The 27381-nt window shown below is 44.2% G+C and overlaps 1 protein-coding gene across 1 annotated transcript; it reads left to right on the top strand.

The window, feature by feature from the left end:
• Positions 1-234: 234 nt before the first annotated feature.
• Positions 235-26559, top strand: LOC140627403 (glycine receptor subunit alpha-4). Its single transcript, XM_072815666.1, has 9 exons — positions 235-621; positions 3436-3566; positions 3845-3912; positions 4541-4764; positions 4896-4978; positions 8968-9108; positions 12058-12272; positions 17216-17365; positions 23556-26559. The coding sequence occupies exons 1-9, from the start codon at positions 551-553 to the stop codon at positions 23844-23846; spliced, it is 1374 nt and encodes a 457-aa protein (XP_072671767.1). The 5' UTR covers positions 235-550; the 3' UTR covers positions 23847-26559.
• The last annotated feature ends 822 nt before the right edge of the window (positions 26560-27381 follow it).

Genomic DNA, 27381 nt, shown 5'->3' on the forward strand with positions numbered 1-27381 from the left:
TGGAGAGTTAGAAGCTGGACAGAACACCTCCAGCCTGCTCCAAGTGGCAGCCCAAGCTCCTCCACAGCACACACAGATCCCAACACGCTCTGAACCCCACTCCAGCTGTCTGCGACTGTGCCTTTAAATTGCTGCTTTCCAAGGGTGCATCTGGGGGGGAGGTGGGAGGGAGGGAAACTTCTTCCTACAAGTCTCCCTCCTCCCCTCCAAGACTCTCCAGGGTTTGGAGAGTGCTGCCCAAAGAGAATCTCCTTCAGCTCCCTAGGAGGCAGGCTGAGGCCCTCCAGAACCCCAGGCGAGCTAGAGCAAGAGCCGGTAGGGTAGGGTTATCTGTGTCAGGATCATTTCCAGGGGAATAGTTCTGGCCCCTGACTGGTGAAAAGAGCAGAAGAGGAGAGAGAGCGCACAACTCTTAGCCCAGCCCCACGGGCTCCTTGTGAGCAGACCAAGTTGGAGGAAGGCTCTGTATTTTCTGCAGCGTTCCCCTTTGCTGAGATATCCCTCTCACCTTGGCAGCCAGGCTAAGAAACTGCTCCAGAGTCCCTGCGGAATGACAACTCTCGTTCCTGTAACCCTCTCCTTCCTTCTCCTCTGGACCCTGCCAGGGCAGGTCCTCTTCAGGTGAGCTGAGTTGGGGTGAGAAGGAGTGCATGCAAACACTGGCTGGGGGCAGCAGGGGCTTCTGGTACAGTTTCCTCTAAGTTTACAAAAAGCCCACAATCTGGAGGGCTCCAGGTCAGGCACACCCTCCCCCAGTCAGGACCCAGGGAGCCTTTCATGAGGAATGCCAAAGCCCCAGAGCTGGTGGGAAGCCTTCTGCATGGGTGAGAGCTTCCTGGGCCTGGGTAGGGGCTAGGTAGCTGAGCCCCAGAACGGACGCCATCTGTCTTGCCATCCTTTCCTGTCTTCCCACCAGCATGGCCACACACTGCTCAGATTCCTAAAAATGACACCAACATCTGTCAGCTGCCCACCAAAGAGGCTTCGGGTAGCAGGGGTTTGCCCTAAACTGTATCAGAATGAACCTGGGCTGAGGAAACCTTGTCTCCTGTGCAGTCACCCTGCCTGTGCACGCCTGGCTGCTTTCTGTCCTCAAAGGGGCACTGAGTAGAAGTCATATTCTGGGTTTTTGAGGGCAAGATATGCTTTGGGCTCCCTGTAAATGTCCCCCTACCCATTCCCACTTTCTCATGAGACCAGGAGCCAGTCTGGGTGGATGGGGTGAGTTGAAGAGGAAAGGTGACTGTGGTTTGGGCTGAACTGGTCTTAAGAAGAGTGCTTCCCAAGGTTGGGCTAGGTGCCACTGCAATATCCTCTTCCTCCTCTTAATTCAAAAAAGCACACCAGGACTACTTGTCTCCAAGGCACCTCCTGCCTCACAGCTTGCGAACACATTGGCTGGCAATATGTGTGGGGCAGCGAACTTCCTAAGAGTGAAAAGTAGCCCAAAGTAGAATGGCAGCTCAGCTGGAGTCAATAGGAGGATGCAGGCAGAGGGGGGAATGCAGCTGGGGCTCATTGGCCCTCCTGGAGGAGAGACTACCTCAAGGCCCTAGCTTTGGTGGTAGAATTCCCACCTGAGCAATTAGAGCAAAACAGGACTTTAGAAAGTCTGGAGTCAAGGTCCATCATTGTAAATATGGAAACTGAGTCCTAGAGATGGGTAGTGACCTGTCCAAGGTCTGCACCCACTAGCAGAATCAGAATTCTCCCCTACCTCACCCCAGGGCCTTGCATGAGCAAGATTTTCAGCTCCAGAACCTCCTGGGTCCTGCCAGTATTTGGGACTTTCCAGGAATGAAAGGGAGGAAAAAGGGGCTGCATCCAGTGACTCTCTTCTCAGGTCCACAGACAAGGTAGCCCCAGAAAAGCTCTGTGACAGGAATTGGGGCCCAAGACAGCTAAGCCCACAGCCTGTTACAGGGTCCTGGGGCTGGGACTACTGGGACAGGTGACCTGAGAATGGGGCTGAAGATGGTGGCAAGAAGAGTCTGGCTGCCCCATGTACAGCGCCATGTGGTCTCCCAGCAGGCAGGTGGCAGGCAGCCAGGAGAAGCACCTGGCCAGCAAGGACACCCTGTGGTGAAGTCACAGACTTCTGCTTGCTCTAGCACCACTGCCAGCCTCCTCGGATTTTCAGAGCCTGCTTAAGCCACCTGCTCTGGCAGCCCCTGCTTGGGGCCACAGTGGCCTTTGTTCCCAGGGTAAGGGCTTCTTCCTGTTCAGAGGATTCAAGGAGGCAGGATACTAGGAGGTCAGAATGTGGTTTCCACTAACCTTCCAGACTCTGGTTCCCTGGCAGCCCATGCTGGGCTGCTTGCATCATAGCATTGTGATAGATGGACTTAGTATTGAAGTTAATAGCTCTGGGTTAGAATCTTGGCTTTACCATTTACTAGCTATGTGATCACAAATGTCACTTTACTTGCTGACCCTCATCTATATAAGAGGGATCATAATAAGCCTTATCTGAGAGGACCAACATGAGGACTAAACTAGATAAGGTAAATAAAGTGTATAGCATGGTGCCTTAGCTATTTTTATTATTTTATTGCTCCTAGTGCATATGATCTATATGGCATGGTATATAGATGCATTGTTAATCAGGGGCCCATTGGCTCAAAGAGCGCTAGACCCAGAAGGACAGCATTAACCCTGCCTCCCAGCCCCAGAGTGTGGCAACAGTAGTGGCAGTGGGGGAGCTAGCTCTAGTGACTAGCATAAAGATGATGGCAGGATGGAGCAGGAGGAGTGGACCCAGCCAGGAGTCTAGCCTGAGCTTAGCCCTGAGCCCTATCCCACCATTCAAGGCTGAGCTCCTGATGCCTAATCTGGCTATTGGCTGGTAAGCAGATAAGCATGTGGAAGGGACTTTGCTGCTCTTAGAAGGAAAATTGTCAGGGAAAAAGGGCCAGCCTCTAGGTTAGGCCAAAGCACACTGGCCTCTTCCTCAAAATCAAGCTGTTGGGGGGAAAAGATGGAATTTGACCTTCTCAGCATAACCATCCTATTGGAGTCTTTCTCATACTCCTAGAGCCCTGCTTCCTCATCTATTTTGTTGCCAAAGTGAGTTTACAAGCCTGCTGCTGCCCCAACCATGAACTAAGGTCTAGGCCAAAACATAGCTTCCTGCTAGAGCAAACACCAGAAGCCAAGCTTCCCTCTCTAGAAGCTGGATCCCTATTTGCTAGCAGTTCAGTATGAAGGCCAAGCAACTGAAACCAACTCTCAGAGATGCAAATTGTCCTTGAGTCCTTCCCATCTTTGGTTAAGCCAAAATATTACAGCAGCCACATGGAACCCAGAGTCCCATTTTCTCCTATCTTCCTGCCTGATGGGGAGACCAGCCAGAGGTGTGTGGGGACAGGAAATGAGAGGGTCTGTGATAAATGTAGAATACAATTGTCCTCAGACTTCCTTATCTCTCCTGTCTAGGGTGGCCTTGGCAAAAGAGGAAATGAAATCTGGGACCAAGGGACCCCAGCCCATGTCCCCCTCTGATTTCCTGGACAAGCTTATGGGGCGAACATCTGGATATGATGCTAGGATTCGACCCAATTTTAAAGGTAAGAAGCAGTCCTCCTACAAAAACGCTTTCTTCTCCACTTCTTTTGGGAACACACTGCCATGCCAGGCCCTATTGGCTACCCCAAGGACAGGAGGCTGGACATACAGGGATAACGCTAACAGTTCAGGAGCTTCCCTTCCCTATTGCTTATGGGCCTATATAGCTGGCACTGTCTTCTAGCAGTGCCCTGGCCTCAAGCTCAGGGAGGGAGTCCTGGAAACTGCTTGCGGCCTTTTGGAGTGCCCTGCTGATATGGCTGTGTTCTGCGACCCTTAGGCCCACCTGTGAATGTGACTTGCAACATCTTCATCAACAGTTTTGGCTCTGTCACCGAGACTACTATGGTAAGAAGTCTCCCTATTCCCTGTTTCCATTCTTGTGTGAATGGAAGAAACCCACCAGATATCAAGACTTTCCTCCCTCTACTGTCCTCTCCCTGCTTTGTGGTCATGAGATGTCTGAAGTTGGTCACTGGGAGATATCTTTCCCCAGCCTGGGGTTTCAGTGGCTAAAGGCAGACTAGCCTAATGAACAGATGGTCAAGCATAGGAAGTGGCTTGGTACAGAACACAGACTTCAGAATCAGACAACCCTGTGTTCAAATTCTGACAACCATCTAATAGTTGTGTAACAGGTTGTTTAAATCTCCCCTTGTTTCAGTTTCCTCATCTGTAAAATAGGGACCATAACAGTACCCTCCTCACAGTGTTGGTGTAATATTTAAATGAAATGATGCCTATAAAGAAAGCCTTAGCAAAGAACCCAGCTCATAGTAAGTGGTTAATAAATGCTTTCCCCCTTCCCATCTTTGCCATATCAGCACAAAAGCAGGCTCCTTCTCCAGTGAAAAATGCCTACTGCCTCTGAGATGCACTCCCAGCATTTCTTCCTCATGGTCCTCCTTCCCATGTAGGCTTGCTGGGCTCCTGGAATAGTATTGCCTTTGATGGGCCCATCTGTACACCCTCCCAGGACTATCGGGTGAATGTCTTCTTGCGGCAACAGTGGAATGATCCGCGCCTAGCCTACCAAGAATATCCTGATGACTCTTTGGACCTCGATCCCTCTATGCTGGATTCTATCTGGAAGCCAGACCTGTTCTTTGCCAATGAGAAAGGGGCCAACTTCCATGAGGTGACCACAGACAACAAGTTACTGCGCATCTTCAAGAATGGGAATGTGCTCTACAGCATCAGGTGCACCTGATGAGGAGAGTTTGGGTCAAGGGGAAGCAGCCAGATAGAGGCTGAGGGGTGGGAAAAGGATCCCCTGTACCATACCAGGTCCCAGTAAGTTGATGTCATTTCTTTTTTGCTGTCCTTGCCAGGCTGACCCTCATTTTATCCTGCCCAATGGACCTCAAGAACTTCCCCATGGACATCCAGACATGCACCATGCAGCTGGAGAGCTGTAAGTGTCTCTAGAGAGTCACAGAGCAAGGTCTGGAATATCAGGTAGTTAACCCCATCCCATGATGTTCCAAATGAGAAAAGGGCAACCCAGAATCAGGACTTATCCAAGCACACACAGTCAACTGTTGGCATAGATGAGACTAGGAGCCAGGACTCACTAACACCCAACCCAATATGTTTTTCCATCCTCACACTATTTACTGGTTTGGCTATTCTGCGGGCCTGGGGAATGGGACAGCACCAGCTTTACATACAAATGTGCTTGTGCTGGTTGTTAGGGGAGGGGCATTTGAAGGACACCTCCTCTGCCTAAAGATATCCCCTCTCACAGTGCCTGAGATAATTCTACCTTTACTCTCTGTGAGTTAAGACATTCAAAACTACCTATAAAAATGCCAGAGTTGGCAGAGGGGGTACTCTTGAACTCTGGTTCCACATGAACACAGATAACTTTTGTAGAGAAGTGGGAGAAGACAGTTCTACGTATACAACAGTGCCCAGGGTAGCAAAGTCAGCAAAGGGCTACTCTGTGGCAGGGCTGCCAGCTTATGGGGGCTGCCCCAATTGCAGAGAAGTCAAAGGACAACAAGGCTGGACCATCACCTATGTGTACTCTTACCCCATCTCCTGAGTAAGGTGAGACTGTGAAATCAATACACATCCACTTAATCCTCAGAGATTTGTCAGGCTGTTTCCAACATATAATAATAGTGATGGGTAGAATGTGTCCCATGTTGTCAGCTCTTTCGAGTGCATAAGCCACTTTCACATTCAGGTTCTTTTTTTTTTTAATTTATTTTTTATTGGTGTTCAATTTACTAACATACAGAATAACCCCCAGTGCCCGTCACCCATTCACTCCCACCCCCCGCCCTCCTCCCCTTCCACCACCCCTAGTTCGTTTCCCAGAGTTAGCAGTCTTTACGTTCTGTCTCCCTTTCTGATATTTCCCACACATTTCTTCCCCCTTCCCTTATATTCCCTTTCACTATTATTTATATTCCCCAAATGAATGAGAACATATAATGTTTGTCCTTCTCCGACTGGCTTACTTCACTCAGCATAATACCCTCCAGTTCCATCCACGTTGAAGCAAATGGTGGGTATTTGTCATTTCTAATAGCTGAGTAATATTCCATTGTATACATAAACCACATCTTCTTTATCCATTCATCTTCTTTATCCACCGAGGCTCCTTCCACAGTTTGGCTATCGTGGCCATTGCTGCTATAAACATCGGGGTGCAGGTGTCCCGGCGTTTCATTGCATTTGTATCTTTGGGGTAAATCCCCAACAGTGCAATTGTTGGGTCGTAGGGCAAGTATATTTTTAACTGATTGAGGAACCTCCACACAGTTTTCCAGAGTGGCTGCACCAGTTCACATTCCCACCAACAGTGTATGAGGGTTCCCTTTTCTCCGCATCCTCTCCAACATTTGTTGTTTCCTGCCTTGTTAATTTTCCCCATTCTCACTGGTGTGAGGTGGTATCTCATTGTGGTTTTGATTTGTATTTCCCTGATGGCAAGTGATGCAGAGCATTTTCTCATGTGCATGTTGGCCATGTCTATGTCTTCCTCTGTGAGATGTCTGTTCATGTCTTTTGCCCATTTCATGATTGGACTGTTTGTTTCTTTGGTGTTGAGTTTAAGAAGTTCTTTATAGATCTTGGAAACTAGCCCTTTATCTGATATGTCATTTGCAAATATCTTCTCCCATTCTGTAGGTTGTCTTTGAGTTTTGTTGACTGTATCCTTTGCTGTGCAAAAGCTTCTTATCTTGATGAAGTCCCAATAGTTCATTTTTGCTTTTGTTTCTTTTGCCTTCGTGGATGTATCTTGCAAGAAGTTACTATGGCCGAGTTCAAAAAGGGTGTTGCCTGTGTTCTTCTCTAGGATTTTGATGGAATCTTGTCTCACATTTAGATCTTTCATCCATTTTGAGTTTATCTTTGTGTATGGTGAAAGAGAGTGGTCTAGTTTCATTCTTCTGCATGTGGATGTCCAATTTTCCCAGCACCATTTATTGAAGAGACTGTCTTTCTTCCAATGGATATTCTTTCCTCCTTTATCGAATATTAGTTGCCAATAGGATCCAACAGTACATTAAAAAAATTATTCACCATGACCAAGTAGGATTTATCCCTGGGACACAAGGCTGGTTCAACACCCGTAAAACAATCAATGTGATTCATCATATCAGCAAGAGAAAAACCAAGAACCATATGATCCTCTCATTGGATGCAGAGAAAGCATTTGACAAAATACAGCATCCATTCCTGATCAAAACTCTTCAGAGTGTAGGGATAGAGGGAACATTCCTCGACATCTTAAAAGCCATCTATGAAAAGCCCACAGCAAATATCATTCTCAATGGGGAAGCACTGGGAGCCTTTCCCCTAAGATCAGGAACAAGACAGGGATGTCCACTCTCACCACTGCTGTTCAACATAGTACTGGAAGTCCTAGCCTCAGCAATCAGACAACAAAAAGACATTAAAGGCATTCAAATTGGCAAAGAAGTCAAACTCTCCCTCTTCGCCGATGACATGATACTCTACATAGAAAACCCAAAAGTCTCCACCCCAAGATTGCTAGAACTCATACAGCAATTCGGTAGCGTGGCAGGATACAAAATCAATGCCCAGAAGTCAGTGGCATTTCTATACACTAACAATGAGACTGAAGAAAGAGAAATTAAGGAGTCAATCCCATTTACAATTGCACCCAAAAGCATAAGATACCTAGGAATAAACCTAACCAAAGATGTAAAGGATCTATACCCTCAAAACTATAGAACACTTCTGAAAGAAATTGAGGAAGACACAAAGAGATGGAAAAATATTCCATGCTCATGGATTGGCAGAATTAATATTGTGAAAATGTCAATGTTACCCAGGGCAATATACACGTTTAATACAGTCCCTATCAAAATACCATGGACTTTCTTCAGAGAGTTAGAACAAATTATTTTAAGATTTGTGTGGAATCAGAAAAGACCCCGAATAGCCAGGGGAATTTTAAAAAAGAAAACCATATCTGGGGGCATCACAATGCCAGATTTCAGGTTGTACTACAAAGCTGTGGTCATCAAGACAGTGTGGTACTGGCACAAAAACAGACACATAGATCAGTGGAACAGAATAGAGAATCCAGAAGTGGACCCTGAACTTTATGGGCAACTAATATTCGATAAAGGAGGAAAGACTATCCATTGGAAGAAACACATTCAGGTTCTTATGGCTGCCTCAAAACAACTCTGAAAAGTAGGTGGAGCATTTTTCAGAAGGAAGAATGAGTTGCCCCGAGTCACATAGCTACTTTGAGTCAAGGCCCTACACTGGACATCTGTGAGCCTCAGTGTTTCTTCTCCCATTTCTACTTGACATGTGTGAATATGGTCATAAAATGGTAGGAGCTTTGACAAACTGCTAGCTATCTGTGAGCAACTTGGCATGTTCAGATGTTAACTCTCAATCTGCCCCAGTTCAGGGCCCTGGCTAGGAGTCTGTGGTGTGCACATTGTCCCATGCGTGACTGGCAGGGTATAAATAGCTCTTTCCTCCCTGGGGTGAGGTTGCAGAAGCCCTGACTCTGAGGCTGGCTCAGCTCAAGACATGTGGCCAGTACACATGCTTACTCCCCTGGATTTGAGATATGGCAGGAGGTTCCCAGCTGGGTTCCTTGACATCATTCCAACTCTTTCGACCTGCTTTCCTAGGTCTGCCAGAATAATTTCTCTCTGTGCCTTTTTAAAGCTTGAGAACTAGGTAGAAGAGGAGTCTGGAGTCTTTCTGATTTACCTACTTAGGATGGGTCCACTTGACCAAGTACCCTCTTCAGAAAGATTTCCCCTTCCAAGATGGGCATGAAGTTCCTAAAACCTAGGCCTTACCTCCTCATCTGTTCTTTTCTGCTAGTTCTAACCCTTTCCCTACCCCCACCCAGCACCACATTCTGCAGCCCTCTGCCATCTCTGTCACTTTTAGTTGGCTACACCATGAATGACCTCGTGTTTGAGTGGCTGGAAGATGCTCCCGCTGTCCAAGTGGCTGAGGGGCTGACTCTGCCCCAGTTTATCTTGCGAGATGAGAAGGACCTAGGCTACTGTACCAAGCACTACAACACAGGTAAAAACCAGGATCTTTACTGACTGTGAGCCACAGAAGGGCCTCCAGATGGGAGGGAAGGGGGCAAGACAGCCAGTTTTTATTGAAAGTGCCAGATGTGCTAAGTGCTTTATATGCCTTATCTCATCATGGTAGGAATTATCAGCCCTATTTTAAATCAATTGCCCAAGTCACACACCTAGAAAACGGCTGACTTAGAATTCAAATCCAGATCTAATTCCAAAGCCTGTATTTTAGTCCCTTTCACATGCTGCAGAGGAAATGGGCCTATCCCAATAAGTGGCAGGAGTGTCTCACCTGTCCTGGGCCCAGCCTGTGGAAGGTGGGGAATCTACATCTGGGAGTAGCCAATGGCTGAGCTAAATCACGAAGCATTAGACTTTAGGGCACTGGCAGGTTTACTATCCACATCTCAAACCACAACCACCATTGCCCAATTCTTGAACTGGCTGTTTTCCCAGGTGTGAAATGTGGGCCAGGAAGTGGAGAAAGGTTGCTTTTCCAGCCTAAACATCTGCTCCCTGTAGCTTCCTGAAGAGCTACTTGTTCCTCAGTTCCCCTGGCAACTTGGAAACAAAGTGCTATGACCCTGAGATAGAAGCCAGAGGCTCAAGAGGGGAGATCCTGGATACCTACTTCCTATGGCATGCTGACATGCTTTGGGTGCCACCCTCTCAATATGTGTGTTGGTGTATATAGTGTGTGCAAAGTAGGGAGAGGAACAGGCCATGAATTTAGAAATGCTGGTGGGAGTGGAAATTGGTAGAACCTTTATTGGGGAGAAAAATGGCAATTTGTATATAGGTCAGTGGTGTTCAAACTCTGCTGTGCATTACATTTTCCTGGGGACCCTGTTAAAATGTTGATTACTGGGCTCTGCCTCTCAGAGATTCTGATTATATGCACTTGGAGTGATGCCCAGAAATCTGCATTTGAACAAGCATCCTTAGGATTCTGATGCAGATGGTCCAGGGGGGCATACTTTGAAAAACTGTAAAAGCTAAAAATTTTTCCCCTACATGTTGATCTAGGAATGTTCATCCAGGAATCCCACTCCTTGGAACTTATTATAAGGAAGTATTCCAAAATACTAGATCACTGCTTATACTAGCAAAAACTTGGCACTGTTCTAAATATCCACTAACAGGACGGAGGTTAAATAAATGACACAGTGTGCTTGGTGGAATATTATCCAGATGTTAAAAAGGATACTTGCAAAATGCTTATATCAACATGGAAAGTACAAGTGGAAAAGGCTAAGATTCACACTTGTATACACAGAATCATTATATTGTGGTAAAAGAAAAAAAAAACAAAAATATGTGTTTAAAATCCTGGGAGGAAATAGCACTAAATGTTGCTAACTTTGAGTGATACAATGGATAAAACCAAGAACTTTGGAATTAGATAAAGCTGAATTTGAATTATAGCTCCACTATCTATAAGTTGGGTACCCTTGAGAAACATAAGTTAATCTCTTTGAGCCTCAGTATCCTTATATGTAAAATGGGAAATAATGATTTCACCTGCTCCAAATAGTTGCTATGGAATTTCAATAAGATAAACTATATAAAGTCAGGGCACTTAGTAGGGCTTGATAAATGTGAGCTTATAAATATCATTGAACTTATAAGCATTATTTTTCTCTAATTCTCACTTTTTTCTTATACTAAATAAGTTTTAATTTTGTAATTAAAATAAAACCACCATAGGGTAACTGTGTGACAGGCATTAAGGATGGCACACAATAAGATGAGCACTGGGTGTTATACTTTATGTTGGCAAGTTGAATTTAAATAAAATTTAAAAGATAAATAAAATAAAACCACCACTACCAAAAATAGATAGGTAGATAGATAGATGATAGATAGGTAAAATGAGGGAAGGAAGAAAGGAAGGAAAGAAAATATGGATACCTAGCAAAGATATGTCATAACAAGAAGCCTGGAGTGAGGTGGACTCAGGGAAGAGTAGGAGATCACAGCATCACACAGTATGTAAAAGCCATAATCAACCATTGATGAAATTACTAGCCTTGAGGAATCAGATCTGATAAGAGTAAGCCTAGCCCAGAATAAAATAGCAATATACACATTCTCTGCTTTTGGCTTTGGTTATCCTATACCCCTGCCATGGGGAGAAGCTCTGAGCTAGGTTTTCTTAGCCTCAGGGCATAGGAATCTAGGTAAAATGAAGATGGCTGGCAGAGGAGGCAGAGCACTGGTACATGTGCTTTGGACCAATGCACTTTTTGGTGGTGGAATAGAATGCTGCTGTCTCACATTCTCTGGGCACCCTCTGCCCACTGTTGAGATCTGGTCTCTGTTAGACACTCCAGATATTTCCTATCCAGCTTTTATCGCTTGCTTGAGACACAGGCCGTGTTTATTTCAGTGAATCATTGTTGCTAGAGCTTCTGGGGTAGCAGCAAGCTCAAGCAAGGCTGCTGAGATTTAGGCAGAGTCTAAATTCATTGCTTTATTAATAATGATAGTATCAACTACCTAAATGTTCAACATCCCAGATACATTATTTAATTCCTACAATGATGGAGTTGATATTGTTGTTGTTCTGTTTTACAGACAAGGAAACTGCAGCTCATATAGCCTGGGTGTTTGTCTGTCACACAGCTAGTGAGTGGAAGGTTTCAGGATTCAAACCCAGGCAGTCTGGCTCTGGAGCCCTTCTGTTCTTAATCCTCTTGCTGTATGGTCAAGTGGAAGGCACACTGCTGGAAACTAGTGTTTAGAGCAAGAGGTCAAGTCTGAGAGCTTCCTCAGAACGTACATCTGATGCTCCCTGGGGCCATTTTGAAAGGCCCTTTTTTTGCCCAGTTGAGGTACCCAGAGGCTAGCCCACAGAGATAGGGATGCCCTAGTCAGTCCTGCCCCTCGTGCTCAGCTCCAGGCTGGGGACCTGAGGCCTGATATCTCACCTCTTTCCTTGCAGGGAAATTCACCTGCATCGAGGTAAAGTTTCACCTGGAACGGCAGATGGGCTACTATCTGATTCAGATGTACATCCCCAGCCTACTCATCGTCATCCTGTCCTGGGTCTCCTTCTGGATCAACATGGATGCTGCCCCTGCCCGTGTGAGCCTAGGCATCACTACTGTGCTCACCATGACAACTCAGAGCTCTGGCTCTCGGGCCTCTTTGCCTAAGGTGAAGAGACATGCAAGGAACTTGCTTGCTATAGAGCTTCCCATTACCCATTCATCCTTTGTTCTCTTCTGCTATTTGCCTTAGATTTAAGGTAGAGGAGAGCCACTGAGCAAGAGAAGGTGGCCAGAGTTTTCTCTTCCCCTACAGTATACTGCTAATGATATTGCTAATGTTGTGGAAGCTGGGGTTGTGGGTATTGTCTGGCTAGGGAATGACGGAGACAGTGTCTGACTTACTTTGACTTTCATCAGGAAATGCTAGCATGTCCAAATCAAAAGACTCTTAGCAAGTAGAAATTCCCATTCTCTCATGGTATTGATGAGGTGAATACAGCCCAAAGGGCATGACCCATAGGAAACAAAAAAAAATACATAAGGATTTTATTTTATTTTATTTTATTTTATTTAAGAGTTTATTTTTGCAAGAGAGAGAAAATGAGCACAAGCCAGGGGAAGGGGTAGAAGAAGAAGCAGAGTCCCTGATGCAGGACTTGATCGCAAGACTCTGCAATCATGACCTAAACCAAAAGCAGATGCTTAACTGACTGAGCCACCCAGGCACCCCAAAATATAAGGATTTTATTTTTTTAAAGATCGTTTATTCATGAGAGACACACAGAGAGAGGCAGAGACATAGACAGAGGGAGAAGCAGGCTCCAACACAGGGAGCCTGATGTGGGACTTCATCCTGGGACTCTGAGATCATGCCCTGAGCCAAAGGTAGACACTCAACCACTGAGCCACTCAGCGGGACTTATAAAGGCCCAAATATAAGGATTTTAAACCAACATCTGTCTCTTATTATGTCAGAAGCTGGACACTATTATGCTCTCTAGAGATCTAGAGATAATGCCCATTCTTTTGGAGTGAGGAAATGGCAGTTAAAGTCAATGGATTCTAAATGTCTGTGGCCTGGCGATGCTTTGATTACACAGAGAGATTTGTGCTTATGAGACTGGGCCCAGATTCTCCCTGCCTTGTGTCTTCATGTAGGGAATTTAGAGGCCACCTCAATGTCCTTACAGTCAGCAAGGCTCTGAAAAATTAGGAGTAAGCTGATTCACTCATTTAATAAATACTTATTGAGCATATACTATGTACCAGACACTGTTCTAGGCCATGGAGAAATAATGGGAAGCAAATGCAACATAGTTACTTGTGGATCTTACTGTGAACATATGCCCTCTCATTTTGATTTGATGGGAACTAGGCCCTGTGATCTCCCATCTCCCAGTGTTTATGCCTAAGAAGATATTTACAGGGGACTTAAACAGGAGGTAATGGAGCATCCATAGTGAATTTACAAATTTGCCATGCTGGTGATGTAGTGGTTAAGAGTAGGAGATAGGAGTCAGGCAGATTTTGGTTTAAGTCCCAGCCTCATCATTTACTGATGGCAATCTTAGGTAATTCCTTAACCTTTCAGTCTCTTTACCTGTGACATGGGAATAAGAATATTATATCTTCCATAGGGTTATTGCAAGAAAAAAGATAATGTATTAACATAGACAATTATAATTGTTAGGTATCTGGGTGAAAAGAATGGAACGGTGGACCTAGGGCTAAAACAGCCAGTGATGTTCCCAATTGTTTTTGAGTTGCTAGAAACCTTTTGAGGTAATCCAAAGGCCTTTAGTGATAAACGATAACAAAACTCTGATTAGAATCAGGTGTCTCAGGGGAAGTTGTCAGAAAGTATTTCCTATAAATGTGTTTCCTAAATGGACAGGCGTATTGGAGAGGCTGTGTAAGACAAATGGAGCAAAGGACCAGGGGGGCTGTGATGGCCATGTTGTGGTAGTAGCCTTGTAGGAAGACCAGAGGCAGGAAAGTAGTTCAGACCTTAGAAACCTGCCCTAGTTTATTGCAGCTACCATGCAAGGAGATTCTTCTCTAACCCAGGGAGGTTGCAATTAGTGCCTTATTCTTGCCAAGAGAACTTCCTTTTCCAATCCCCTCCTGTGAGCAAGTACAATCTGTCTGCTCCTAGGACTCACTTAGTGTCCTGATTTGGAAAAAAATGGACTTTGTTGGAGGGTTGTTTGTTTGCAGTATTTGATGTCTTCTCATCAGATTTTGATGACTTTTTGTGGCCTCACTGGCTAGTAAGCAAAATATGTAGGCATTTACCCCAAACTAGACTCATTGGCCAGCCCACAAAGCAATGGACTGAGAAAGCTCCCTTGAGTTTGTGCAATGTTAGATTTAGTGGGAGCCCTAAGGAAAGAGATGGGACAAATTCAGGGGCTTCTAAAAGGCACAGCAATTTCACTCCCAATACAACTCTAGTGTCCAGGATGAGAGAAGCAGAAGCTCACTTGTAATGGAACTCAGCAGGGATGGTCAGTCCTCATGCTCCCAGGTAAACCACTCCTTCCTTGCCTTTATGGGGGCTCCCAAAGGTATTGATGACTATCTCTTTGGCAGCTCTTAGTCTACACAACTCTGGGTAGCTCAAAACAGGATGGAAGGGCTCAATGGAAGTTTCTGCCAGAGACTGACATATTAGACCTAAAGTTGCAGCAGGGAGGAGGGACACAATTTTCTTGAGAACCTATGCCCTAAATGGCCCACTGCTTCAGGGGCAGGTCATAGTGAGGAGGGCCAAAAGAGCAAACTGAAGCCCACAGAGACAAATACATTGCTAAAGCATCCACTCATCCATCCATCCATTCAAAAAATATTTGCTATGTGCCGGCCACTCAACTAGGCCTGGGGATAGAAGAGTGAACACAGTAGAAACAGTCCCTGCCATCAAACAGCTCACAATCTAGTTAGGGAAATGGCCAAGTGTATTTGATGGATGCTAAGAAGGTGTAGGTAACTTGGGCAACCAACATATAGCAAGGGCAACCAGTCCATACTGGTATGATTAGGGAAGGATTCCCACAGGATGTGGTATCTAAAGTGAACATTTAAAAGTTATCAAGTTAAAAGAGACACACAGAGAGATTGTTTCCTTGGGAAATTACGGAAATAATTTGTCATGGCAGCATACAGACTGCAAGAGGCAAGATGAGGCTGAAGAAGTAGGCAGGGGCTAGAGGTCATGCTAAGGGGAGCATAGACTATATCCTAAAAATAATGGAGAGCCATGAAGGGTTGTAAACAGAGGAATGATATAATCAGATTTACATTTTGAAAACAAAACTCTGACTGCTGTCTGGAGAACAGATTGGAGGTGGCAAACATGGATGCAGGGAGACCATTTGGGAAAGTGTTTGAGTCATTCAAATGAGCTAGGATAGTGAGTGGACAGATTCCACAGATATTTAAAGTGCATTATTGACTCATTCCACAGATATTTAAGGTGCATTATTGACTCATTATTAATAAGGTTTTATTCTTGCAGCTCAAGGTGTCCTTTTCTTTTGATGGTCCAAAGCCTTTATGGACCTCCCTTGTCATTACCTCATTATAGATTTTCATAGCACTTACTCGAAATCCCTGGGGACACAGTGGGACTGGGAGATGGTGAATGAAATAGGATGCCCTCTTAATAGGTGGCAAAGTGGAAACACTAAGGGATACTTAATCAGGGATTCCTAGAAACCCACCACTACCACCTAACTGGAATTGCCTTAAAAGAGATAGATAGGGCAGGTTTTCTCAACCTTAGCACTATTGCCATTTTAGACCTTATAATTGTTGTGTGTATGTATGTATATATGTGTGCCGGGGGAATTACTGTGCATTGTAGGATGTTTAGCAGCGGATCTGCCCTCCATCCACTAGATGCCAGTAATAACCCTTGCCAAAATTGTGCAACCAAAAAATGTTTCTAAAAATTGCCAAATGCCACTTAGGTGAGGAGGTGAGGTGGAAGGGGGCATCACAGGTTAAGAACCACTAAGGTTATCCAGTGAGACCTGCTCCTTACCTGGAAACTGTAGTACCCTCACTGTTCAACAAAACTGGTGAAAGAGGTTGTCTGTCATGAATCCTACTCCTACTGGGGAGCCCTATGAGGTGGGCTCAGCAGCTCAAAACTATGTAAGGAATCCATCTGGCTGAGGTGGTGATAGGACTTCATAAACCTAAGTTCTATACTCCTCCCAGCCCCATCCAGCCAAAACCCCACTCTAGGGGAGGTAAGTGTTCAATCTTTATGAAGGAAATGGGAGGGGAAAGTACTTAAAGGCTTCCAAGGCAAGTAGTGGGAGAGCCCTAAGAACTGGATAGGTAGAGGCCAACAGTACCTTGAAAATTAAAGAAGTATCCATAGCCAGGGGTTGGATTGTACTTCCTTGGGCCACTGAGTTCAATTCTTCAGCAAGGCCTCTCATAAAGATCAACAGGAAAAACCATAGCCAAGAGAATTATGGAGGTGGAGGAAAAGGAAGGAATTCCTAGTTGGATATTGAGACTGCAGCCTCGATGAATGGTAGTGCCACAGAATTGAAAGCCCAGAACCTCCAAATCCTACTGCCACATTCTTACTGGGTAATCTTGGTTATGACTTTTCTTCTTTAGGTTTCAAGTGTCCTCACATGTTTCATGTGGGAATAACCAACCCTACCCAGTTTCCATCAGAACTGTGAGGACCCTAGGAGATAACAGAGGGCAAACAAATACACTGTTCATGTTCATTACTGTTTATTGAAGAAGAAAATTAGAAGAAAATAAGAATGAAAAGAATAATAAGCAGAATCAGGAACAGAAGTATGAAAAGAATAAAGAAAGAAAGGAAAAGAAGTATAGGGAGGAAAGGCAGATAGGAGTGGAGGGTGGAGAGTACAGAGAAGTGAATGATGATGGGTAGCCCTATCTCCTTGATATGGGCCTTCAGGCAATGGAACATATTGTGGAAATCTTCTTTAACAACCAGAAGAAATTCAGGATAAAACTGAAAAATAGCAGGCAGTTGATATGGGCTGGCAAACCACTGGATAGGCCATAGAAGGACTCCAAAAAGATTGATTGTTCTGTTGGTGGATGTTGCAGGTGTCCTATGTGAAGGCAATTGACATCTGGATGGCTGTGTGTTTGCTCTTCGTGTTCTCTGCCCTCCTGGAGTACGCTGCTGTCAATTTTGTCTCTTGTCAGCATAAGGAATTCATACGACTTCGAAGAAGGCAGAGACGCCAACGCATGGTAATTATAACTAGGGAGGGGCCCATTTCCTTTCTCCTTTGGACTCCTTCCTCCCTACTACTCCTCCCATAAACCAAGACTCCATATAGGGCTACAAGGACTAAACAATGATTGTCTAGGATTGTCTAGGATTGCCTAGTCCAGGCAATCAGGAACCCTGGATTCTAGTCCTAAACTGAACACAGATAGGCTAAGTACTTTACCCTCTTTGATTCCATTTCTTTATATGTCCAATGGGACATTAATCCCTGTAGAGCATTCTAGTAGAGTGATTAAGAGCATGGATACACAGGGCCCTGGCTGGCTCAGTCAGAAGTGTATGTGACTCTTGATCTTGGGGTCATGAGGTTGAGCCCCATGTTTGCTATAGAGATCACTTAAAAATAAATAAATAAACTTTAAAAGAGAGAACATGGGCACAGTGCCTGATACATAGTAACCACTGAAAAAAAGGTTAGCTCATATTAGAATAATATCAATTTAGTTAATATGAGATTATTTTGAGAATTAGTAATGGCTGCTCCTGGCTCTCCCCTCACCCAGGAGGAAGATAACCCAGATTGCCATATTTTGATTGGTGGTTAAGAATTCAAGAGTCAGGCATGGGGGCCTTTCTAGGGGACCATTATAAAAGGGTTCCTATAGCTAAGCTGGAATTGAAAAAAAAAAAAACAACACTACTTGCCTCTTCTGGCTGTTGGATTTCTTCACCTTGCTCTTCTTCTTCTTTTTTTTTTTTTTTTAAAGCGGGCTCCATGCAGGGAGCCCGATGTGGGACTCGACCCCGGGTCTCCAGGATCACGCCCTGGGCCGAAGGCGGCGCTAAACCGCTGAGCCACCCAGCTGCCCCTTCACCTTGCTCTTCAATGGGTGCATCAGAGTTGTTGGATGTATCAGAGTTGTTGGGTATAAGCTGTTGTTCTCCCTCACTCTTGTTAACCCCATTTCTTCTACAGTAGAATGATCACCTGGGGGAAATAGAGAGCTTGCGGCCCTGCACAACAGGTCATTTGCCCCTCCCCATTACCCAGACAATGGGTGCTAGATACATGGTCATGACAACAGGGGTGCTTAGGCTACTCTCAAAGAAGCAAGTGCCTAATTATGAGCAAAGTCAAAAGCCTTTGCTGAGCCACATACTGGCCCCTTAATCATCAGACACAGTTCTGGTCTACCTTGAGCTCTGACTCCTTGTTTTCTGCCCAATCTGGGGGATCTAAAGCCAGAGGAGATACACTATGACCTCTGAGGGGAGAGAAAATGATGATCTGACCCCAGTGGCTCCAGCCTACCTAGCACTAAGTCTTTTCTCTCTTTGTAATAACTATCCCACACCCCCGCTGCTCCTGGGATGCCCCGACTATATGTCCACACTAAAAATATCTTTAAAACTACCTCCGGGATCTCATATCCCTGGGAAGATCCCTTTCTGCTAAGAGCAGGGCTCCTGCCTTATCTATTGGTTTGTCGGAATGTATCAGTTCTTGCCTGAACTTTAGTCGGGCTCTGGGAAACACGCCCTCTAGTGGATTGATCCACAACTGCATCTCTTTGAGTAGGATTCCTTCAAGAGACTTAAAGCCTTTCCTATCCCATTACTGAGGATTAGAAAAAATATACACACTTGGCAGAAGGGAAAGAAAAGGAAATGCTCCCTTGGGGACCTGAGTGGCTCAGTGGTTGAGCATCTATCTGCCTTTGCCTCAGGTCACGGTCCTGGGGTCCTGGGATTGAGTCCCACATCAGGCTCTGCAGGGAGCCTGCTTCTCCCTCTGTCTATGTCTCTGCCTCTCTCTCTCTCTGTGTCTCTCATGAATAAATGGATAAAATCTTTTTTTAAAAAAAGAAAGAAAATGCTCCCTTTTCTAAGCAAACTCTCCACCTCACCCCCTTTAGCTGTGTTAAATCTGCCCGCAAGTACCAAAATCTTATTTTTGTAGGGACTTTGATTTTGATGCCTTCTGAATTCCTACCTTGCAAAAATATTAAGAGCAGGCTGCCAACCAGTTCCAGTGTCCTTTTGCTAACTAAATTGCCTGTGTGGATGTTTCAGCAACAGAAGACTGCTGTGTTTACTGTAGAGCTATTCCAGGTTGACCCTAGTCCCGTCCGCTTCCCTGCACCTCTCCAGCCCCCAACTGCACAGCCCGTCTCCTCCTGGTCATATATAAGTTGATCCTGATGTCATAATGGAGTCTGTCATAACCAGTGCTCAATTATTACAACGTTGTAGCAGCAGCCTAGGCCCTGCTTAGGCTCCTGGATCCTGCCAGAAAGTGGGTTGGGCTTAATATTAATGTAAATAAAACCTGAAAATCAAAACCTGTGCCTAAATTAGCCCATGTCCCTTTTTGAGTTCCATAAAGCCATTTCTATCCCAGCAAAACTGGTGCAAGAATCCTGGAGGTCACTGAGCAAGCTGAAAAAGTTGATGCAGTTTATATATTTCCAGAACCTCTCTCTGCGCCCTGCCATTGCAGGTAGAAAAGCAAAGGCCTTTGGTCTAAGAGGAGTCCTCTTAGGGAAGGGGAGAGCATCCATGATTTTCCGCGAGCCCTTAGCCAGGAGCAAGTTAGGAGTATTTTAGGAGCCAGCCAGCTCCTGGTTTAATCGTGCTCTTCTCTAATCTCTCCTCAACCACCCATCTCTACTGCATGGTGGTTTCCTTCCATGTCACTGTCTAAAGTAGTTTAATTTCTTTTCCATATATTTCTACTTTGTCTTCCAAGCTAGGCTTATACTTCACAGAGAAGAGCCTTTCTTTTTTATAACCTCAACAGGACCTAGTACCAGGCTCTGGACATAGCAGCCACATTGCCCATTCCACCAACATTTGCAGGCTGATTGGAGAGGGCTCTTTTTCAAGCTAGACAGAGAGGAAGCCTTGCCATTATCCACAGAATAACTTGAGAAATTGAAGAAATTTCAAAATACTGCCAAGTCCTCTCAGGGGTTTGGTCCTAGAACCCTACTTGCCTCTCTCCATCTCCCAGCACCCCCATTCTTCAGTCTCTTCTTTTTATTCACTCAATTATATCACTGAATACCTATCACTTTTTTCCCATCTACACACCTTACCTCCCACACTGTGTATTCCTTCCCCAATTTGGTTTTGGAATATCTTTACTGTCTAGTTCCCCAGCCCTCCTCCCCTATAGATAGCTGCAACAAAAATATTCTATTTCAACAGCCATGGAAGCCACAAAGTGATGTTTAAGTCTCTATTATCTCTCCCAACACACACACACACACACACACACACACACACCACACACACACATACACACTCCTCATAATTTGGTTTAAATAGATAATATTCATATTTGGGACCCCCACCCTTGGATTTTAGGCCACTTGTCTTTGCTCCCCCAACTGCAAGTGGTACAATATGTTAAAATCAAAAAGAGCTAAGGGCAGCTTACTCTAGTAGTCATATTTTTTATCCCATGTGAGATGACTTTTTTTTCCAGCCTGGGAAATATATCCAAATAATTCTCTTTAGATTTACTATGATTGGAGAAAAGAAAAGGTAATTAAATCTATAGAAACAGAAATAGCTGTTGGATTCAACTTTCTCTTTCAGAACCTTTTGCAAACAAATATATTCTACCCTTTATCATCTAGCTTAGGGGCTGAGGAGAACAGAATGAGTAGTAGAAAACTGGGGGTGTGAGGGATCCTGAAATGGAAAACAAAAGAGCAAATAATTTTATTTACTCCCTCATTTTTCAATTACTTGGAAGATGTTTTGTTTACCTCTGGTTCTTCATTTCTAACATGGGTCCAGCATACACTATGCAGGAAAAGCGTGAAAATGAACTAGAAAATACAAGTTAGGTGAGCCAAGGCCTTTGGTGACAGGTTATGGAGGTAACTTTGAGCAGAAAGCTAAAGCTGCCCCACTATAACTCAGGGTCAAAACACAGCCACAGAAGTGAATTGCCTCTGGCTTATACACCTATAACTCTCTCCACAGAGACTGCAAAATTAAAAATTGAGTAGCAAAGCTCTCTGGTTGGCTGATTTAGAGAGATTCTTTCCTATGCCAAAAGTGCCACTTTTTCTAGACGCTGACGGGCATCAGGCCATTGTGCAGGGGTGGGGCAAGGAGTGATCATTTTTCCTGCCAAGCACTTTGTAACTGAGTAAGACTCTCTTCTGAGTAGACTCTTCAGTTTGAGACCCTGAAAGGATGCTGGCTTCATGAGAACAAAGCTATTTCCTGTCCTATATTCTGAAGCATGTGGCTCATCTGACCATTCATTCATTCAACTGATATCTACTGGGTGCCTACTAGATGCCAGGCACTGTGCTGGGGACATGGCAGTAAATAAGACCAATGCCCTTTCCGAGGTTTGTCCTATGAGCCCACAGGAAGCAGAGAAATATGGGATCTGTTGGTGAATCTGTGGCCTGAGGTTGCCTGCCCCTGATGCCCAGTGACAGGCTCAACTTTCTAGTGATGTAATAATCAAGGGCTACTGGGACCCACCACACCAATATCTCACCTACAAAGTCACTTTTCAATGTGTTACCAAGTTGTAGAGATCCCATTATAAAGACCCTATGATGTCTTACTAACTGTACAATGTGTGTAAACCTACTTCATCCACATTTTATGTGTATTGATGGTATATCTATTCAATAAACATGTACACTATTCTGTTTTAGCCCTGAATGTCCTGAGTCTCAGGAAGACCTCAGTCCTGGGCAAATCAAGAAGGTAGTTGGTATCATCCCACAAGGGGACATTTCACTTCAGGTGATTTCTTAGATAGCAGAAGCTTTTACTCCTGTGAATATCAACACTTTCAAAAATTGTAACCATCTTTGATTACAGTATTTTTAGGTTCTGGTATATACTTACCTGTCTTCTAATTTCCAGGCTGCAAACCATCACTTCTGATGGCAATGTGTGCTTTAGAAGTAGACAAAATTAGGCATGTCTGGGTTGTATATACACTAAGAGTAAATAGGTTCTGAATGGGGGCCTAAAGGGTTCTCATATGAGTAAAGCTCTCTCTCTCTCTCTCTCTCTCTCTCTCTCTCTCTCTCTCTCTATTGATGACTTAGGGGCTTTGGTCATTTTTTTCCCTCTTTATTTCCTTCTATGTCTCCCTCTCATTCTCCCTCTATTTCTATTTCCAGCTCTCTCTTTCTGTCCTTACTTCCTGGCTCTTCAGCTGTTACAGCTACTTATGGTTCTCAGCTGACTATTGGATAAATGAACGTTGTGTAGTCTGCTACATTTCTTTTTTTTATAGTTTTTTTTTAATTTTTTAAAATTTATTTATGATAGTCACAGAGAGAGAGAGAGAGAGAGAGAGAGGCAGAAACACAGGCAGAGGGAGAAGCAGGCTCCATGCACCGGGAGCCCCACGTGGGATTCGATCCCGGGTCTCCAGGATCGCGCCCTGGGCCAAAGGCAGGCGCTAAACCGCTGTGCCACCCAGGGATCCCGCTGCTACATTTCTTAATGCAGATATAAAATTTACTTCCCCAGTGGGAACATGTTCGTCATAATGCATATATTGTAAATAAATGGAATGTGCACTGGATAATAAATGTTATCCTAGATGTACTGACCCTTTGTCAAAATCTGCTGATTTGCAGAGAAGCACATATATTTATAATAATCAATTTTACCCTAATTTGGATGACCCACTAGGTTATTTAAAGCTTTTGTAATTTTCAGCTTTGAGTTGAGATAAACAATTTTTAAAGGTACTATATACAAGGAGAATTAATTTTGCAGCTTTTGAAAGTCATTAAAGTCAAGTTCACCAAGTCTAAATATCTTAGCTATCCATTCTAAAGGTTTTATTGTTCTATTTATTCTGTTGATTACCAGTCAGAGATAACTTGACATTGAGATATCCTTCTCACAGTGGGTTGGCACGTCACTGGGTTTTAAATGGCTCTAAATAATTCTATACATTTTAAAAAGGCAGCTTGGGGTTTGTCTGCAGCTTGGGGTTTGTCTATAATATATACCATATATACTGTGCATAGCTGCTTAGCATACATCTATCTCATGAATAGTATTGTGCCCATAAAAAAGCATGCAGTGGGCCTGTGTACCCATCCACCTGTCTGCATAGCATCACCTATGAGATATCTGTGTGTGGCCTAGTCTTTATTCCTCTGCCTTAGAGCTATAACCTCAAATTCTGTGTTTCATGTAATTCAGGAGGAAGATATCATCCGAGAGAATCGCTTCTATTTCCATGGCTATGGCCTGGGCCACTGCTTGCAGGCAAGGGATGGAGGCCTAATGGAAGGTTCTGGCATTTACACCCCCCAACCTCCAGCCCCTCTTCTAAGAGAAAAAAAAACCATGCGGAAACTCTATGTGGACCAAGCCAAGCAGATTGACACCATCTCCCGGGCTGTCTTCCCTTTCACTTTCCTCATCTTCAACACCTTCTACTGGGTTGTCTATAAAGTGCTATGGTCAGAAGATATTCACCAGGCACTGTGAATAGGGTGAAGGCTAGAGAGTGCAGCTGTTGGCTTCCTGCTTCCTCCTGAGTGGGCCTTCTCCCTCCATTAGATTCCATCAGGGGCTTGGGCAATTCATTTCTGATCTCCCACTCAAAACCTCAATGGCCAATCTCAAAGCTATGTGGGTCTACACTGCATGATGCCAATGGTGGCTGTACTTAGAAAGATGGCTTCTCTGCTCTAATCTGGTTCTTCTCCTTGTTATCCTATTTCTCACAAGAGTAAGATTTGGCCATGTTCCTGGGGCAGGGATGGTATTCTTCCCTTGCTGGAGCCTCTCTGTTTTCCAATTCTCCAATGGAGAATATTCAGACCATTGCTGCTATATTCTGGCATTTGTTATCTTAACTTGTATGATTCTTTGCTCTGCCACCTCCCACCCAGACTGACCTTTACTCTGCCTTCTGTCCCTCCCACCACAGACTCAAATAAGGAGTCTTTCCCATCCACAAGTGATGCCCTGTGTGACCCAGTTTTCCTTGACTGTGGGAGGAAAGCAAGGTGATAGGTTCCCTACCTCTCAGCAAGGTTGAAACAGTCATGGACTACTCTGAGGTAAGGCGTTGCTATATGACTCAACAGAGAGGTCTTCAATCTCACAGGATGCGCAACACTGTCAGAATTGGGGAAGGAATCTTGGACTCTCAAAAAAGCCACCATTCCAGATCCATCTGAGCTTCCAGTTCTCAGAAATATTTGTTTTATTCCCTAACTAGTATGGTGGCAAAGTGTGTTTGGCTTCTTGGGAGTGTAAAAAAAGAAAAATGCTTACTCTTTAAGAAACTTACTCAACAATGCTAGAAAACTTTCAAGAAAAGTGAGATTCAAGGTAGTAGGACCCAGTAGATGTAAAATATAGAAACTATTCTCAGAGAATCTTTTGTTGCCTGGGCTTTCATTTGTTTCTTCTTTTTCTCCAAAGTCTCTTTATTTCCCAGGACTCCTCATTTTCTGCTTGCTCCTTAATCTTCTTTCAGTGAGCAAATAATAGTGCCATCCAACCTTGCCTAGGATAAAGTAGGCTTCAAGCTTTCTGGAAAGAAACTAGGCATATAGAAGACCCCTATCCTGGACAAAACATTGGCTCTGCCAACCTCACGGTAGTAGTCGTAAAAGTTAAAGAGTTACAAGTTGTAGTTATTTCTTAACCCTTCTCTTATTCCCTTCTCATTCCACAGTGAAGAAGGGTAGCAGTCAGAGCTACCAGAAATGTCAGAATAGAGAAGGTGTGGAAGAGCCCATTTCAGGCCTAAAATACCACTGGGACATGGGGAAGCATGGGTCTGGTATTCTGAATCCTTTCAAGTGACATGAATATGAAGAATAAAAAGGGAATATTAAAGTACAGAGCTAACAGCTGGAAGACAGGTGATCAAATGACCTCTTAAATATCTTGTCCTTTTCTCTGGACCTAGAATAATTAACTATGTAAGTCCAATCTTTCTCCCTCCCTCTCCCTCCCTGTTTCCTTTCTCCATACCCTTTCTTCCCTCCCTCAATTTGTCAAAATGGTGTTCCAAATTGAAAGTCAATAAATCTAATGACCAAAGTAAATCCTATACTCAAAGCGAGAGCTCATCTTTCTTTCCCCCTTTTTCCTATTGAGCTTGTCTGCTCTTTCCTGTTCCCTGAGATACTCTTCTTGTCTGTCTCTTGGCTTTGAGGAGAGCATTCTGAGCTGACCAGGGCAGCTGGACCAGGAGTTAATCTTGCTGATGGTATTAATGATAACTCTGGTGCTAATGAGATTCAAAACTAAAGGACTGGCTTAAGGCAGGAGATTAAATTAAGAGGGCAGAGAGTTCCTGTTTTCCCATTTCTGTCCAGGTAGTGCCCATCAATGAGAGGCTACAAGCAATACCCCTTTGAAAGGAGCAGAGAGTATCTCTTTGATACTCTCCATGGCAGGGCTGGAGTGTCAGGCTACTGCAGCCCGAAGGCGGGGGTAGCGGGGGTGGACTATGGAGATGAGCTTACTGCACAGAGCTCTACTTGTTAAAGATCTTGTCCAGATGGGCCAAACTGCACAAATCTGCCCTGTTGGAAGTCTCAAGAACAATGCCCTGGAGACAGCCACAGCACTGAGCAATAGAGCCTGCCCAACTGGGACTCAGATCAGGCATCAGCTGGTGCTGGGAGCCAAAGAAGCCAAAGTACCAACCAACATAATAGCCCAAAGGAGTCCACAAAGCTACTCAGAGGCAATGCCAGGTGGAAGGTACTGTCCCTCTCTATCAGAGCCCCCAAGTGGAGAAGGGAGACACATGGTGTCAGCAACAAGTGCAAGTGGCTTTCATTTTCCTCACCCCTTCCCACACATATACAGAGGAAGGAAGATGGGAAAATCGGGTCCCACTGGAAACATCTGACACCTAGCAATCCATTTAATCATGACATTCTTGAACTTGGACTCTTTTCACCACAGTGAATTGGCAAGAGGTGATAGAAGAGACTCACCTGAAGGTCACTTCCTTTTACCCTCATAGTACTTACTCCTCCAGAGATCTGGAGGAACTACTGGATCCTACTTTCTGACTAAACCACATATGAAAGTGATTTTAAGTTTTAAAACAGCATATTTTTTCCTTTTTTTAAAAAGTAAGCTTCACACCCAACATGGGGCCTGAACTGATGACCCTGAGATCAAGAGTCATGCTCCACCGACTAAGCCAGCCAGGTGTCCCAAAACAGCATATTTTCTAAAGGAGAAAAAACTTCCTACATAAATAAAGTGCTTTGGTGTTTCATTAATTCATTGTTAATCTTTAATGTCAGTTAAATATTTTATACATATATTTTTCCAGAGAAAAGGCTTTATTCAGTTGTGGTGGCTATCTGCACCTCCATTTACCCTTCAGTTTGCCCTGCTCTTTGGAAAACCAGTGTTCTGTCTTCCTCTTTTCCCTCAATCCACTAACAGGGTCTCTTGCTCTCCCAGAATTCACAATCAAATCAAAAAGAGCTTTTCACATGGAAAAAAAGTAGTGAATACAATTTATTTATTTTACTTTTTCCTATAAGCCTTTTCCACCACCTATCACCAAAGATCTGACACTCTTTTAATTGAAATAATGACTCTTGAAATTATATTCTCTTTTCACTGAGCCATGCAAATATCACAACTTTGTCCAGAACCTTATCTCCTGGGAATCTTTATATGTATCCCCACTTGCCTCTCTCTATTCTCAATTTACTATTATCAACATTATTATTATTATTATTATTAATCTTATTTCTGGCTGTCAAAATCTTAAATTCAATCCACTGTGCTGATATTAAAGATCTTCATAGGCTCCACTGCTGATGAAAGACAAATAAGCCAAGCATGCGAACTATCAAGGGATTAGGAACCCAGGTAGTATTATCACTTGCTGGATGGAAGAAATGTAGAATAAGCTCTCTGACGGCAGGGACTGCATTTTACACAGCTTTTTAGTTCACACAGCTCCTGATATATAGCAATACTCAATATGTATATATATAATTGAAAGCATGACTTCTCACATGGTTTG

The sequence above is a fragment of the Canis lupus genome, chromosome X (genome assembly GCF_048164855.1).
Source record: "Canis lupus baileyi chromosome X, mCanLup2.hap1, whole genome shotgun sequence".
NCBI classification, from domain to species: Eukaryota; Metazoa; Chordata; class Mammalia; order Carnivora; family Canidae; genus Canis; species Canis lupus.

What these genes read in the sequence shown, in the direction of transcription:
- LOC140627403 (XM_072815666.1), top strand. Translation starts at nt 551, where the DNA reads ATGACAACTCTCGTTCCTGTAACCCTCTCCTTCCTTCTCCTCTGGACC. An exon ending in GATTCGACCCAATTTTAAAG is followed by an intron (nt 3,567 to 3,844) that starts GTAAGAAGCAGT and finishes TGCGACCCTTAG; the next exon opens with GCCCACCTGTGAATGTGACT. An exon ending in CTGTCACCGAGACTACTATG is followed by an intron (nt 3,913 to 4,540) that starts GTAAGAAGTCTC and finishes ACACCCTCCCAG; the next exon opens with GACTATCGGGTGAATGTCTT.